Source organism: Onychostruthus taczanowskii, unplaced genomic scaffold (genome assembly GCF_017590055.1).
Source record: "Onychostruthus taczanowskii isolate IOZ18803 unplaced genomic scaffold, ASM1759005v1 scaffold99, whole genome shotgun sequence".
Taxonomy (NCBI): domain Eukaryota; kingdom Metazoa; phylum Chordata; class Aves; order Passeriformes; family Passeridae; genus Onychostruthus; species Onychostruthus taczanowskii.
The window spans coordinates 1132773-1150275 of NW_024507990.1; the positions used below are offsets into that span (position 1 = coordinate 1132773).

Genomic DNA, 17503 nt, shown 5'->3' on the forward strand with positions numbered 1-17503 from the left:
GCAGAGGAGGGAGCTGCAGTGAGGGGGTCCCCAAATCCTGGGGCAGTGCAGCTCAGAGGAACTGTGCACAGGGGTTCACTGCCTCAGGTACATTGCAAAATTACTGTCCAAAAGACGATTTAAACACGATTTCTTTTTGGAAATACCTGAAGTGCTATGCTTCATTCTGTAACAGACTGAGGTTATTCCCAGTCTTCATTTGGTCTCAGTTATCACTGATCATCAGCAGTCTGCAGTGCAATGAGACAAGCCATAGGCTCTCTTCTAAATCTTGCTATTGAGAGTGATTACTTGGCCTTGGGTAATGAATTAGTCCTATTATACAGCAGCTGGCACAGTAGAAGCTAATCTGCTGCTCAGGCAGCTCATTACATGGGCAGGGCTGGAAGTGCTCAGCTGTGCGCTGCACACACAGCCCTCAGCAGTATTTTTAAACTGAATTCTGCACACAGTTCTTCAGGACTACAAAACAAACTACGTCTATCAAACCAGTTTCTGTCTGTTCCTTTCTGAGTTAAGCACTTGCTCACTCCTTGGAAATACAATTCCTCTTCTGTGCAATTTCTACGTGGCACTTTGCCATATCTGTATCAAATCCAAACTCTGTTAATTCTTCATTCTCTGTCAGCCCTTGCAAACTCTGTCACTCCTCATCTCCATTTTTCTCCTCCAAACTCCTCTGTACCAATTATTCCATCCACCCCACTACCAAAAGCTTGCCAGCTCTGCCTCTTCTACGACCAAATTTCACTTCTGTAGCAAGTGGAACTGCTCCTGTACTGCACTAGCTTGTCACTGGAGGTCTGGCTTTGTGGTTTTGTGGAAATGGCTCAAGGACGAGCATTTCAGCACACGGCAACTGCAGGGTTTCCTTTTGGAAACACGAGCAAAGGGCTAAATAAGTGAATTAGAAAGGATCAGGAAGACAAGGCAGATCCAGGCAGCCAATTTAAAAGAATGTTCTGAAAGTGCTTATGGATGATCACAGTCAAACTAAGCAGAATGACAGAATAAATTCAATAGCAATGCTGTAGCCATGGTGGCACGAGCATCTCTGTGTGGTACTCTAGGGAGTGCTGATATCTGCTGCCAGACCAACTATCACAGGTATGCTTGTGAAAGCATAAACTCCTTTCTATGAAGACTTCCAGAAGAAAAGAATCAGACCAGGAGTGAAAAAACTACTATACAAAATAAGAAATAGATAAGCCAGAAGGCAAAGAGCAGAAGCAAAAAGAGTCTTCCTCAAACCAAAGGCGAACCACAAAGATCTGGTTACGTGTCTGAGGAGGCATGATGCCAATAACACCTCAGACAATTCAGGAAAGTGAGAAATGAGTTGTAAATATGTTCAGGTTATACATGATTGTTTACATGAGCTCTGGTAAGTTTTCAAAGAACAGACAACACAGCAAACAAAATACACTGGGAATAAATGCAAAGTATTACATATGGAGGTAATAACTGAAATCCTGTTGTACTTTTCATGTCCCAAACAACGTCAAGCTCAAAGATCCTTGTTCCTTCCCTCAGACTTCCACAAAAGCTGGTCTTTTAGCAGCCCAGGGAGCTGCTTCACGTTAACCCCTTCCATGCCCCCCATTCCACTGCTGCATTTTTGTCAAGCAGTCTCAGAGCTGCGTGGCCTGTCCCTGGTGAAGGGGCTGTGAGAGGGTGAACAGGAGCCACAGGCTGAACTGCCAGGAAGGACACTGCAGCTGCAGTAAACAATGACATTTAACCCTGAGCTAACAGATTTCAAGGAAGTTTTTACTGTGATTCCAAGTAAAACACAGGGGCAAGTTTGGGAAGATCAAATGAGCAGCTTGAGACTCTTATTTTTGTGCCTCTGATCCCTCCCCACTCTCACACCTCTCTCCTTTTTATCCATTGCTGAGAGTGAGAGGGCATTTAAAAGATGAAAATTCAGTACTTATGGGACAGCCTGATTATTCCAGACTCCATTTCCAGCCCAGAGGAGCTCCTGCTTTCTCTCTCTGTGATGAGCTAGAGCCTTGCAGCTCGCCCCTGCTCTGGCAAAGCTGGGAAGGAGCAGGGAGGACAGATCTGCAGCTTTCACATCTGCTGTGTCCCTTCTTTGTTGAAAATCATGGAATATTTCATCAGAGCACTCTGGAACATCACACATCTTCCTTACGGACCTTGGTGTGATCCATTTTACAATACAAAACCCCAAGTCTTCCCAAGACTTATTACTTCGAATTTCCTGTTATTGAGGGCTTTTTCCACAGTGCAAAGAGTGGAAATGGATGGATACAGGCACATGAAGTGATAGCCAGCAAAGGAGTTAAAGTAGGAAAGATTTTGTTCCTGGAGACTGTGGCAGCAGAGGCCATTCCAAGTGCCACAGAGCTGGGAAAGCCCTGAGAGATCTGTGCAGTAAACAAACCCAGTGCTCAAACAAACACTGGAAGACCACGGTGCTTTTGCTGCCAGCATCACAGTGGGAATATCTGTGGCTCAAGAACAGTCTGCACAGTCTACTCTTACCAACCACAAATGTAGGAAAAATGCCAGACAGGTCTCAAAGAAAGATTTTCAACCTTTGCATCTGCACCTGCTGAGGAGCTCAAAGATTAGTGACTAAAGTCATCTATCAGTCAGCCTAAATTAACTCCAAAGTGCCTCATGCTGATGGCTGAGTACTGAGGGGACTGCTCACAAATGCTGACAAAAGTGGATGTTAAAAGATGCTGGCCTGTTCTGCTGCCAGATATACTCTACAAAATGCAGAGTGGCAGCTCCTGAGTAACCCATGGCACCCCTTTCTGGAATGTGCCAGCAAAAAAGCAAACCACAGATGTACTAGGCTAGTACAAAAGCTATTTTGATAGCGTGATGTGGAAAACTGGATTACTAGTACAAGCAAAAAGCTTTCTCTGCTATTCCATATGCCTGTAAAAGGACTGCTCCCCAGGGCAGTCACCACAGCAGGTACTGAGAAGCCACAGCAGGGAGGGAGTCTGTATCCCAGGAAAATGAACAGCCTGCTCTCCCTCTCCATCCCAAGTGCACTTCTGCAGCTATGGCAGGTATGCAAGGGGCTCTCCCATGCCCAACCCCGTGCTACACACTCAGCCTGCTCCCCTGCTCTGCAGGTACAGGGCAAGCCTGCCAACAGCCCTGCCACATACCAACCCTGCACAGCAGCTCCTCTCAACAGGTAATGCTTTACACAGTGGAGTGATGTGAAAAATTCCAAATACGCTAAAGCATACTTAAATTTTTCAAGACAAACACTTGTTGAAGCACAGACTTGGAAAACAGTGGCTGAGCAAACTGTTGGCACTGGTTTCACACTGTTCTGCATACTCAAGAGCTCATAGCAATAAAATGGAGTGTGGCAGGTAATTAAATATGGCAAATGACACTTTGTAGTGACGTGAACTGATGACAGTTTGCAAAGCAGAGTGTGGGGACCACCAATTCCATGATGCTGCTTTTGGGTTTCCCCAGGTCCTCTGTCCCTGTCTGCAAAGGCAGAGCTGTGCAGGCTCCTGGAAATGAGCACACAGGGAGCAGCCACTGCACCCCAGCCCCAGATTTTGGGAGGATTCAGCAAAACTGCCTTGCACGGGGAACAAGGCACAGTCCAGAAGTGCCGGATGCTGAGAAAGCTGCCCAAAATGAGTGCTCCTTGGGAGTGTCAGAAATCAGAGACAGAAATATCAGTGCCTTGTGTCAAGCATTCCAAGACACAAGTTAGTAGTGGCTGGCTCCCTTTGCTGTCCAAGGAGGGAACAGGATGAACACACACAAAGTGGGAAACTCCTCCTGCCCCGAGTTGTAGCATGGCCACAATGAAAACAACTGCAACAGACCCAAATATTTTCAAAAGAGATACTACCTGCTGCTGTTATTGTGGAGCTTCTCCAAAACAGACACTGCTATCTTTGAGATAGCACTTGGTGTCAGCAGTCAGCAAAATAACAAAAATAAAATAACAAAACAAAAAAACAAGTCCTGAGAGCACACTCAGACACTTCAGATTCTGCTAATGAGCATTGAGGCACAATGCTGGTAATAATGTGCTTCACGGGCATAAGCAAGCATGGAAAATTAGGAATCATGGAGCATAAAACACAGGTTTAATCTGGTTAGTTAAATGACTAGTTAATTCTACCTGGTCTTTATTGTCCCACAAGTAAAAGTGAGAGAAGTAGAGAAAACCAAATCCTATCAAAGCTGCCAGAATTTTCTGGTCTTGATTACAGAGCCAAATTTTCCACTGCGGACACCAAAGTAAAGCTTTGTTTTTAGAAAAGAAGTATCTGGCATCGTCTCATTATTCCTACTGCATCTTTTTAAATTACATTCTCTGTAAAGTGCTGCGTGTTACTTTCAGCACTGGTGTTTGTGGCAAAACACTCAAGGCACTGAAGGTGCATTCTGCACCCAAGCTGGAAAGTGAAACTTGAGTTCCCCACGTTTGCTGCTGCAGAAATCACTCTTGTATTTTCCTACAGGACATGTGCCCCATTCAGAGCACAGAATGAGCTGGAAATTCTTTAGAGAACTAAGCAATCTTCAAGTGAGTCTTTAAATTATCCACATTTTTCATGGTTGCTCTATATCCACCCTTAAATTGCAGGTGCACAGCAACTCGTTTAATCCTGCACATCTAGAAGGCAGATGTCTGCAGGGAGACTGTTTTTAGACTCTTTTTGTAATCCACAGGCCATAAGAGATATTCCAGTTTAAGCCTTCCATGGCGCTTTTTCATCTTTTAGCAAAGGATGAAGGAAAAACATCTTTAAAAATTCTGTCCTATGCAATTTTTGTAAGTCCAACAGTGTGACAGTTCTCACCTGCTGCAGAAGCAGCACCTATGAGCCCAGCTTCTGCAACACCCCAACTTCTGCAGGGGACAGAAGAGCTCATAAAAAATACCACAGCCTTCTTTGAGACCCTTCTCTGCACAAATTTTGGCTATTTCTGGTACTATTCAGTTTTTACATTTTATCTGTAACTTCAACAGAGTGAGACAGTTATTGCCAGACGGATAACAGGGATTGTGAACTGCAGCCTCACATCCCCTTCACATTCTCCTGGGGCTTTAAATTCCCTCAGAACTTGATTAAAGAGTGATTTTCTGGCAGCAAAACATAATTTCCTCACCCTTTTATATTTGATTTCATTCACATTTGCCAGAAATATCAGTGGTCAGATGATCACAAGTTTCAATTCTAAAAAAATACAGAAAGTCAAAGAGAGGAAAAAAAGACTGTGTGAAACTAAACCACAAGGCAATAGCACAGGAGCCTCATTGTCACTCCTCTCCTGAACATTTGAACAGTTTGCTGTTGGACCATGCAGAGCAGACCAGCCTCAGCACCTGTGAGCACTGAACTTTGGGAACTTCACCTTTTCCCTGAGACAGCACCCACAGCAGGTTCCATCCATAGCCACACTCTGCCTTCATTAGGGAGCCAACCCTGCGCCAAGAGAATGAAAACCAACCTTCCACAGCAGGGGAAATGCCATCCCCACTTGAGCTGTGGTTGCTGCCCCAGCACCACCTCCCAGGGGCAGCAGAATGGCCAGAACACTCAGGATGGTGTCACAAGCACCCCTGGGCAGGAGATTGGAGACAGATCACCCCAGCCTGGCAGTGATGCCATCCACTCTTTGGGTTCAGCACCCACAGCCTTACCACACCAGATTAAAGACCAGATTCCTTCCTCAGCAGCCAAACTTTAGACTGGAGCATTACATGCTCCACAGAATATCCTTAGAAAAAAGCAGTGGCAGCAGTCACATCTGTGCCTGAGATCATCACACATCCCCTCAGTTCTTGTGGCTCTTCATGAATTGTATGATAAGCTGATTTTTAAGTGGGGAGGTGGGGGAACAAGAGAGAGTGAGACAGCAAACTCCAAGGAGGTAGAAGAACCTTCTGAGAAAGCAAAGCACCACTGTTGCGTGCAGGAGATAAGGACACCATGTAAAAATAGCTCAGGGCTCAGGTACCCACAGCCATCCAGGTGCACACACAACTTTATTCTCCTTTGTGCATCAGGAAAAGCTCTGTTGCAACAGGTACCAACACACCCTCCCTTTTAATACGTATCACATACAGTCCCCATGATGACAGAGAGCAGTTTAGCACAGGAATCCTCTACACATTCTATTATAAAATAAATAAATAAAAGGCATTTTAATTTCTGCGCATTCCTTTCATCTTTTTTCTCTATGACTCCCCAGGCACCACGAAGGAAGCAGTCTGTGCCAGGCCATTCCATGCTTCCTGCAGCTGGATGTGCAACAACCTCCAGGCTCAGCTGTTTGCACATCTCCACCTGTCCCAGGCTGGTTTAGGTGAGGTGAGTTACCTGCTGAGTATTACACAGCAGTGGAAGCAATGAACCATCTGTGTGACAGCAGCAGGGAGAAGCACACCATTCCTTCCTTCCTAAGTGCCTCACAGTTCTGGTAAATGAAGCTGTGGAGTGCAGATAAGATCAGTGGCAGCTCGCAGTCCTACTCGGTCCAGCCCGCTCAGTGAGATTCCAGAGCCACCTCCATCCATTCTGGAAGCACACGCTGTGCTTCATACAGAGACTTACATCTGTGGGATGACTGAAGCTATAAAAAGTGCTGACAATTTCCAGCAAATTTGCATATGTTGCTGCCGCTGCTGCTTATATAAGTGATTTCTAGTTAACTACAAATACAAAAAAAACCAAGGCCCAAAAATAGGTTTTCAAAGAAACCACTTGCAAATGTGACTGAATCTTTCCAACATTCCAAAAATCACTTGTCTAGAAAAAGCAGACGCAACAGAGGTTTCTCCAGAGGGTCCCATGCAAAGCACCTCCTGGAATACACACCACCCCACTTTCTCAACATCTGTGCTGCCCTGCACCATGAAGGTTGTCACAAACTGGAGCACCTGAGCCTTGTGCCAGGTTGCTCTTGTGTCTGGAGCCGTACAGATCTCTCTACACACATCATCATCATCATCCCAAGCACCCTGACGCAGCTGGGGTGAGGAGGCAGCCAGCCTCAGGATAAGAAACAGGAGCTGTTGTGAAATCCCCCAGTGCATCACACACCACACTCCACTGGCTCTGTGCTCACCACCTCCTCACCTGCATCTGCACAGATTCCCTCTTGCTCCAGGCTGGGAAGGACAATTGCTTAACCTGGGGCTGCGACAGCCTGGTACCAAGGGGCCCTGGAGGGCTCTGCTCAATGGTCAAAAGGTCAGGCAAAAATATAAAGCACACAGGAGGGAGGAAAGGGTCAGAAAATCCCTGCTTTTCAGGTCCCACCGCTGCCATAGCTATTAATCACCAAGAAAGAGGTGAGGGTTGAAGCTGATGGTATCTATTCAATAGGATATGGATGAACAACACCCTCCTTCCCCAAGCCCTTCAGCTTGCAGAAGGGTGCTGCTTGCTCAGCCAAAGCAAAACCAAATAATCTGACAGCAGTCTTCAGGATTCCTCTAGTGTCCATGGATTCTCACGCTCAGGAAATACTGCTTAGGGACCATTTCTCCTTTAACCTACTATCTACAGCAGTGTAGGAAACTGTACTTGGATTTCCAACATAAGGAAGGCAAGGACACGCTGGAGAGAGTCCAGCAATGGGCCATGAGGATGATTAAGAGTCTGGAGCATCTGTCATACAAAGGAAGGCTGAAAGATCTGGGACTGTTTAGCATAAGGACAAGAAGGCTTGAGAGGGATGTTATCAATGTGAATAAAAATCTATGGGTGGGACAGTAAAAAAATTATACAGACTGTTTTCAGTGATACCCAGGGAAAGGATGAACTGCAATGGGCACGGGTTAAAACACGTAAAATCCCTTTAAAGGGACACAAATTCCTTTAAAGGACACAAGAAAAAACTGTGAGGGCATTCAAACACTGGAATACACTGTCCAGTACAGTTGTGGTGTCCACCCTTGCACACACTGAAAACCTAACAGACATAGCCAGGCAAGCCAGGCAAGCCAAGCTGATCTCTGCAGGTCCTTTCCAACCCAGTGATTCCGTGATTAAAACCACAGCAGCCTCCTCAACTGCTCCCAACCAGCCCAGCCTCAGGGAATCCATCTGGAACCCCACCACGAAGCTGATACCCTCCCCTTCTCCCTCTGCTCTCTGCTTTTGATCGTTTTTTGCTGGATGCAACCACTTTTGCTCTCTGACAGTGGTGTCCTCTCCAGAGCTCACAGAGACATGGCAATTCTGGCTTGTCCCTACCATGAGCTCCTCCAGCCCTCCTCCAGCTCTCACTGCTTCCATCACTGACTTGAGCAGGAAGCTCCAGCCACCCCTGTTTTCCTCTAACCCTCCACTGTGGGCTTGCAGCAGCCACAGGAGCAGGAAACAAAAGGATGCCAAATGTCTTTATCTCTTTACCTCTCTATGTCTCTCTTGCTCCATATTTATGGTCCTTTGCTTGATCTCTATGATGAATGAATTGAAAACACAATTTTCCCCCTCTGCTGTTCTTCACACCTTTCTCACTTCCCTCTCTCAGCTCAGGACCAAAACTCAGCACAGACTTTTGAACCAGTGCTGTCAGATGAGATCCCTGTGTTGGTAAATGCGAAGCCCTACAAATCAGAAAATCCAGCTTTCCTGTCTAAACACAGTGCAGGCTTCAAGTCACAAAGGCTTCAGAAGAAGGCCACCTCCTCATGACAGCTGCCAGCCACTGATGGACCTTGCTGAGAGAAGGAAGGGTGTGTGCTGTGGAGGCAGGCAAGGCCACAAGGCACGTTCAGTCTGCTGTGGCAGAAAATGCAGCCAGCTCTCCTTCAGGCTCCAGAGAGAGCACAAGCAGTTGCTGGGGTAAACTGGGCACGGGGAAATGAGGGCAGGACAGAGGGAGAGAATAACATCTTCCTCTTAAAACAACAAAGTGTGGTCAAGTTCAGCTGAGGACAGAGCACTGAACCTCACTGAGAGCTGCAGGGCCAGGGCCACCCAAAGCCCATGGAAGGGCTGGCTGGTACGGAAAGGAGACTGATGTCCATGGCCCCATCTGGACATGCACTGTGACCACTGCCCTGGCATCAGTTCCCATGTCAGTGTGGCTGGGCAGGGACTCAGATCAGAGAACAGAGAAGGACACTATTTCTCTTGTGGTGTCTTTCAGTTAGATCAGGTCCCTGAGAGCTGCACACAAGGGATAAACTACCTATAGAGAAGGGAAAGGCTACCTGAACAGAGCCATGAGAGACAGACAAACACAGAGCTTCCTTCTCACACATCACTCTGATGTGTGCCAAGTACCTGTGATCCCATGGATTTTGGTTAATTAGCTCTCATTTGATGTATTTTTCAACTCCAGCTCATAGTCCTCATTAGGTACCATCTCTGGGGAGAAGGAAAACATGCCAGAGTGAACAGACTCAGCCCTTGCCATTTTTCTTGCCTTCTTTCTTTTTTCTTTCCCAAGAGAAAGGGGGCAGGCTGTGTGGACAAGAGGTCTCCATCAAAGCTGTCAGTGGTACACAAGCCAAGGGTCAGAAAGGCACATTTTGGGGCTGTGGGCACTGACCTGAGCATGGTGGAACTTACTCAGACTTTGGAAACAAGAGTTTCTGACAGGAAAGCAAAGTTATGGTATTTTGAAGCAATTCCCCACTGCCTCTGCTGAGCAGAATCTTCCACATCTCATGATACATTTTTCCCCAAACAACTCCCAAATTCCTAGATGTGTAAACATTTAGCAATTTGTGAAACCACAAACATTCACGTTTCTCAATAAATGATCTTGTAGGTGGCAAAACTGACAAACAACAGGACTCTCACATTCTGAACCTAACAAAAGAAATCCCAAGTGCATCAGTTGCACAGGAAAGTCCAAGGCCTCACTCTTGTAGCACTGTGTGGGCAATTCTTGTTTCTACTTTCCTGTCTTTCCAGGAAAAATAATAAGAAACAGGAAATCAATGGAAGCATCATAGATTTTTAAATTATTTGGACGAGAGAAATGAAAAGGCAGTGCCAGATTTGTGGGCAAAATGTCCTTTTGCATAGAATCTTGCCCGCAGAACATTTCTCTACATGCAGCTGGTGGGCAGGTTTTGCTCAGGACTCTGCTTCCTGCTTCCCTGGATTCCCTGGGAGGTGTGCGTGGAAAACTGGGGATGGGCATTGCCTGCCTTGCATATAAGCAAAGCAGGCTGGCTGATTCCCCTTGGAAGGGGAGGACAAACAGAGGCTGACCTGAGAAATGAGCTGTGAATGGCTTCAGCCCACTCACTGCAGGGAGATGCTCCCCACACCACTGCCATGCCCACAGCCTCGGTGTAAGTTCCAAATGACAACAGGGCATGGCCAGCAAGGGGAGGACTGATGGGGTCATGGCAAGCTCTTGTTTTACTGCATGAGATGTTTCAGAATTCACATGCAGAGATTGTGAAGGAACTCTTCATGGACATATTTTTTACTCTCACGTGGTGTCTTGTTTGCGTGGACTGAAAGCCGTAAACACATTCAGGCACAAGCAGTCCCGAGGTGGGAATCCAACTGTCATCCCAGCTGTCAGGGCCCTGAAAACGACAGAAACTGACAGAACTTTTCAGTATCCTGACAGAAAGTCCATGGGTCTGCACAAGCAGCCTTAACCCTGCTGGGGCTCCCTGAGCCATGCCACAGGTATGGCAGTGAGGTGTCTGCAGCTGGCTGGGAACTGCTGCTACAGAGGGAGAGAAGAGATGGGAGAACTTAGAGAATCCTCCAGTACCTACAGGTACTGGAGAGGGACCTTGGAAAAGGGCATGGAGTGAAGGGGGAATGGCTTCAAGCTGAAGAAGGACAGATTTATATTACACATTAGGAAGAAATTCTCCTTTGCGAGGGTGGTGATGCCCAGAAAACTTGTGGCTTCTCCTGGAAGTGTCCAAGGCCAGGCTGGACGGGACTTGGAGCAACCTGGTCTAGTGGAAGGTGATGCTCATGTGAGAGTGGGTGTAATGGGATGGTCATTAAGGTCCCTTCAAACCCAACCCATTCCGTGATTCCATCGCTCTATACCTGAATTACCTCTTCCACAACATAAAGCCACGACACGTTCAGTGAAAGGAAATGAGAAGGAGCGGAACTCGCCCAGCATCCGACCCTCAGTGACAAGGCTGCATCACCGCAGCCACCGACTTCTGCTGCTGCTCAGCGACTGTGAAAACCCAAGCGTCCGGAGCAGCCCGCAGCTCGTCACGCACCTCAGCTCTGCCTCTCCATGGCTACAGCTACAAGCACCAAACGCTCTGGCCGCCGGAGCGAGGCCGGGCAAGCGGATCCTCACAGCACCCGGCAGCCTCAGCCCGCGGTGCCGGGACACCTGCCCGGGGCAGGGGCACAGCGATGCCGAGGGGGGTCCAACAGCAGCACGGCCATGGCCCCGTGTGCGCCCCGGGACGGCCGGTTCCCCCGCGGGACATCCCCGGGCCGGCCCTTCCCGCCCCGCGCCCGCCGCAGCCCCGGCCCCGCTCCTACCTCCAGCAGCTGGACGTAGCTGGCCGGGAACCAGCCACGCAGCCCGTCCTCCTTCTGCCCTTCCCACCAGCCGCCGTCTGGCACCTGCAGCACCGTGATCAGCTCACCCGCCGCGAAGCGCAGCCCCTGCCGGTGCCGCTCCCCGGAGAAGGGGTACAGCGCCTGGCAGCGGGTCCCCGACATCCCTCCGGGACGCGCCTCAGCCGCCGCCGCCGCTCCGCGCCCGCCCCGCTCGGCTGAGGGGGCCCCGCTCCGGCCCGGACGGGCTGGGTGAGGGGAGGAGGGCGAGAGAGGGAGGAGGAGTGGTGGGAGGAGGGGGAGAGCGGGAGAGGGGAGGACGCGGCGGGAGGAGCGGCCGTGCGGTGCGCGGGGCGGGCGGTGCGTGTGGCGCTGGTGGCGGCGGGACAGCGAGAGGGACCGTGTGTGAGTGACCCGAGGGGCAAGGCGGGGGGACAGCGAGAGGGACCGTGTGTGAGTGACCCGAGGCGGGGGGACAGCGAGAGGGACCGTGGGCGGGGGACCCGGGGCGGGGGGGGGACAGCGTGTGGGCGAGTGCACGGGGAACACCGCTGTGTGCGGCAGGCACTGTTCCGAGGGACTCTGTGTGCTGCCTGTGTCCTCCACATCCCCTCTGTGTGTGTGCGACTGGCACTGTTCGAGGGACTCTGTGTGCTGCCTGTGTGCTCCACACCCCTTTGTATGGCTGTGTGACAGACACTGTTCGAGGGACTCTGTGTCCTCCACATCCCTCTGTGTGTCTGTGTGTGACAGACACTGTTCCGAGGGACTCTGTGTCCTCCACATCCCTCTGTGTGTGACAGGCACTGTTCCGAGGGACTCTGTGCTGGCTGTGTCCTCCACACCCCTCTGTGTGTCTGTGTGACACTGTTCCGAGGGACTCTGTGTGTGCTCCACAGTCCTTCTGTGTGGCTGTGTGTGACAGACACTGTTCCGAGGGATTCTCTGTGTGCTCCACACCCCTCTGTGTGGCTGTGTGTGACAATGTTCTGTGTTCTGCCTGTGTGCTGCACACCCCTCTGTGTATTTCTGTGTGACAGACATCGTTCCGAGGGATTGTCTGTGTGTGCTCCACACCCCTGTGTGTATGTGTGTGTCTGTGTGTGTACGGAGGACAGATGTGTATGTGATTCTCTGTGGAGAATCCCCTGTTTGTATGTGTGTGTCTGTGTATACAGAGGACAGATGTGTATGTGATTCTCTGTGGAGAATCCCCTCTGTGTATGTGTGTGTCTGTGCGTGTTTATGGAGGACAGATATGTATGTGATTCTCTGTGGAGAATCCCCTCTGTGTATGTGTGTGTCTGTGCGTGTTTATGGAGGACAGATATGTATGTGATTCTCTGTGGAGAATCCCCTCTGTGTATGTGTGTGTCTGTGCGTGTTTATGGAGGACAGATATGTATGTGATTCTCTGTGGAGAATCCCCTCTGTGTATGTGTGTGTCTGTGCGTGTTTATGGAGGACAGATATGTATGTGATTCTCTGTGGAGAATCCCCTCTGTGTATGTGTGTGTCTGTGTGTGTTTATGGAGGACAGATATGTATGTGATTCTCTGTGGAGAATCCCCTCTGTGTATGTGTGTGTGTGTCTGTGTGTGTGTACGGAGGACAGATATGTATGTGATTCTCTGTGGAGAATCCCCTCTGTGTGTGTGTGTGTCTGTGTGTGTCTGTGTGTGTGTACGGAGGGCAGATGCTGTGTCACGCCATGGGTCATTAGTGATGCCCACACAGAGAGGCAGCCGTGTGTGCCAGAGTCACCGTGTTTTTGACCACGGGACACCCATGTGTGACAAGCAGCAGTTTCACTCTGTGAGACACTGTGTCTGAAGCATGTGTGACTGTGTGTTTGTCACCTGAGTGTGTGCAACGCCTGTGTACCTGTGGGTGAAACACTGTGCATGTCTAACACCTACACATATGACCCTGTGTGTGTTTGGAGAGAGTCACGCCTGTGTGAGTGTGAGACATCTCTGATGTCTGGGACACACTGTGTGTGTGTGCATTTGTCACACATGATCAAGGGTGTGAGACAAAGACATTATGTGACACACTTGAGCACGTGTGAAGTGCGTGTGTGACACATCCTCAGGTGCGTGTGTCCCTGCAGCACTTGTCTGAGTGCACACCTTGCTTCATGCATGTCTGACTGTAGCTCGTGTGTGAATTCCACGTGTGTGAGCACCTCTGTGTGGCACTCTGCTTTGTGGCCTTTCTCCTAGACCTTTCAGAAGGTGGCTTTCAATGTAGCTGTCCTTCATTTAGCACAGACCGGAGCTGAGCGGAGCTGTCTGCAGGGTTTTTTATTAGGATTCTTTCAACATTTTTCAGCCTTTTTTCACAGTTCTATTTTTGATTCTCTGGATTGTGATGAATGGCTTTAAATCACCCCCTTTTGATATGTATTTAAGCTGATAACTACTGATCTATGATCCATTATGTGGTATTATCACACCAGCTGTGCCTTGCTTGGCAAAACTGCACAGACCTGATATCATGGCACACATCCAGGTACATCTATCAGCAGTGTTCTCTAACAATGCCATTTATAAATGGCAAGAACTGAAATCAAAACAAAATCCTGTCTTTTTTTCAGCATATACAAACCCAGCTTTGCTATATTGCAACTTGGATCCACATAGAGTGTTCACGAAAAATAATTAATTTTGGTTTAAATATTGCTTTTCTTATGTTTGATGTTGACAGAATGCTTTAATATTTTCTTAGGTTTATTCCCTGATATTTTTTCCTCTACTTCCAACTTGTTTTTTCTCACAATCTCCCTTTCTAATATTTTTGCAGGCTTTTGTTCTTCTTTGCCTGAATTCTCTTGGTGGAAAAGCCTCTAGCAGTCCCAGGGTTATCTCCTCCCTGAAGCCATTACAAACTTCAGCTTTATAGCAGGCAGGCACAAATGCATGTAGCACTGGATCTTTAAATGACCTTTGATATCTAAGAGACTAGCAGAAATTAATTCTGGTTTTGGAGAGTAAATGTTCTGAGCGTGTACACAGAAGATACTTTCAGTTGTTAAAATGCTTAAAAGTTTTTGGAGGAAGGGGCCATTGTCAGTGCTTTAAACAGCCAAAATACCAGAACAGATCCAGGAGCTCAGAACAAAACTTCATCTGGTCTACAGTCTCGTTTTGGTCGGCGACTCACAGAGAATGAATGTCCTAGACCAGATACTCATGAGAGTCACACTTGGAAATTTAGGCATCCAGGACTTCAAACATTCTAAGCAGAGGACTCTGAGTCATGTTCACCTGATCAAATATGTGATTCAAACATGAATTTAAAAAAAAAGCACCAAAGGATATAGCTTGGCTTTACCTTTGATTTCTGCTTTTAGAAGTTTTTCGGATGGCTCTGCTGACCTTGGAACTCCCTTTGTACAAGTTCAACCCTGGAAATGAAGTCAGATGTGCAGTGCCCTGCCTGGCTGTGATTGTAGTAAAATTTTGTGATGTTCCAGGGCAGGTTTAGTCATCTTTGTCTTTGCAGTGCCCAGAGCTGTATCTACTATTTTAGAGTCAGACATAAACAAGTGTATTCTCTGTCTATAAATGGCCAGTGGTATTACATGAACAACAGCTTGTGGTGATTCACATGAGGATAAACTGGATTTTTCTGCCAGAATAATTCACCTGGAGAGATGACTGCTTCCATTCACTTCCTTTCTTGGAAGCAGGCTGAGAATAACAAACTGTTCCGATAACATCAGCCTAATTCCAGTCAACATATTTCCTACTGAGAGGCAGGGCAGGCCCACCCTGTTACATGACAGGCAGTAATTGGCCCTAGAAATGTGACTCATAACTCTGACACTTGGCCTCAGAGGTAGGTGTCAGCAGCAGCCAGTTGTCACAAACCCCTGTTTGAAAGAGTGATGCCAGGCCTTCTCTCCAGCAGTTCAGTGTTCACCTCTCACTCCTTGGGGCTCTGAAAAGCCTCAGTCTCAGCTGTGTGCTCCTATTAGATGGCTGCAGAATTTCAAATGAGTTTCCCTTTCTTAGTCTTGCTGCTGTTTCTCTTGCTGCAAACTAAACATTCAGGGCATCCGGGGTACTTCATGGTGGTCAGTGTGCCCACAAAGAGAGGACAGACCTCATTTTAGACCACCTCAGTGATTTCTAAGCATTTATATTTGTTGAACCAGACACTGTTGTAGCCTTATCCTCTCTTCTTCCAGCTCTATAAACACTAGCTCATTAAATGTTTAATGGTTTTGGGTTTATTGAATGTTTAACTATTTCACACTAAATGGAAAAGTCATTGAAAGGAAGAAAGGCATTGTCTACAAATAATATAATTACAGTATTAATAACAATAAGCTGTGACTACATGGATCTCAGCTTCTGAGTGTTAGACAAGAACATTAGACAAATAACTCTGGATCTGACTGTTTGGCTTATTATCTTGTCTCCAGCAATATCTTACAGCAGAAATCTAGGGAAAAGGACAGGTAGAGAGAGACATTTCTGAAAACACCCTCTTCATTTCCAACAAATGATAGCTCATGTCTTCCCCATTTAGATGTGGTATCACATCATTCCACATTCATCTCTGTTATTGAGGCTAGTTATTTTTTTGAGCCCATGCAAACTCTTGGCATGCATAACATTCTCTAGCAAGGGTTTCCAGTGCAGGCATGGTATTTTGGAACCTGCCCCTTGTTTGTTTCATCTGAGGACTGTGCTGGCTCACAGTCATAGGCTCAATCCACCCACAGTGACCTTTATCCCCTAAGAGCTGCACTGGAGTCCAAACCTGAGCCATTACTCTGAAATTTACCTGCACATGGAGATATGGGCATGAACCTGCTTGAAGGGTCCTAAAGGATTTGTCCAAGATTACATGGAGAGGCACTGGAGAAACAGGAAAACATCTCAAGAGGACTCTGATGAAAGTGCCCAAACTTTCCTTCAAATGTCCTTCTCTCTGGCTTAGTATCAATCTTAGTGCTATGATTTGGGCTTGCCAGATAATCTACAACAGCTTGCTGGATCCCAGAGCATCTGATCTTCTCTTTTGAGCCCATGGAGAACTAGGCTTCTGGCCAGCTAAGGAGAACAATCCAGGCAGGCAGCCCTCTGGCCAAACTCCCTCTGGGTGTGCTAGCTTGGACATTGATATTTCCCTGACACTAAGCTTTCCTCTTCAGCATGAATCGCTCATTACTTGAATTCCATCAGGGATTTCTTGTGTCATGAAAGAGTGGAGACTCTGCCTCAGCACACTGAGCAGGACTGACTGCTTTCTGTGGATGAAGCTGTTGATGTGTGTGTGTGTGTGCCTGTATCTGCAGGACATAGATGTCTCAGTGTTTGCCTCTCAATGGTGCCTCTGTTCTACAACCATCTGTGTATAAAGCTGCTATTCTGCCATGAACAATGACTCATACAGGAAAGTCTTGAAGAATTAGGCAAGAACCGTGTTCATCCTGAGGACTATTGAAGACGAGGATCCAATCCCATAAATTCTTGGAAGAACTCAGCCTTAGTTTTCCCTTGACAGCTTTAATCTTTAAAATCTGCTCTTGCTGATACACGTTTACAAACAGCGGGTTGGCAGCAAACTGTTTCTGTCAGTGGGCATCACACACCCACTGCTTGCCTCTGCTCACTGTGACCAACTTCTCCTCACTCCATTTTCCAAAGAGGATTTTACTAGTGACTCTTCCACCTCCTGTATTCTTCTGAGCCCCCACAGATTATTCTCTCCAGTCCCTTTTCTTATATTTCCAGGCTACTCTACTCTGCTAACAATACTGGGAGAAGGTAGGGTCTGTTCTTGAACCCCTGCAAGCTTCAACTGGACCTGGACCTGCCCAAAAACTGTGAAGGCTGTAGGGACTATCTGGGTATCAAAAAATCACAACAATCTCTGCTTCAAATGTCTAGCCAGGTTTTGGTACTCAGGAAAGAGCTGAAAGGAAGGAAATATCCAGAGGATCTTATCAGACAGTCTCCTGTAGGCAGAATGAATGCAGAAGGAAGAGT

At 47.7% G+C, this 17503-nt stretch overlaps 1 protein-coding gene across 2 annotated transcripts in view; it reads right to left on the minus strand.

Moving 5' to 3' along the window:
- Positions 1-11721, minus strand: part of GAS7 (growth arrest specific 7) — an 80319-nt gene extending 68598 nt beyond the window's left edge. For both annotated transcript variants that reach the window (XM_041427375.1, XM_041427374.1), the window contains exon 1: positions 11481-11721. In XM_041427375.1, the coding sequence (XP_041283309.1) occupies positions 11481-11663 (183 nt within the window). In that variant the 5' untranslated portion in view covers positions 11664-11721. The remainder of the gene's footprint in view (positions 1-11480) is intronic.
- Between the last annotated feature and the right edge of the window lie 5782 nt (positions 11722-17503).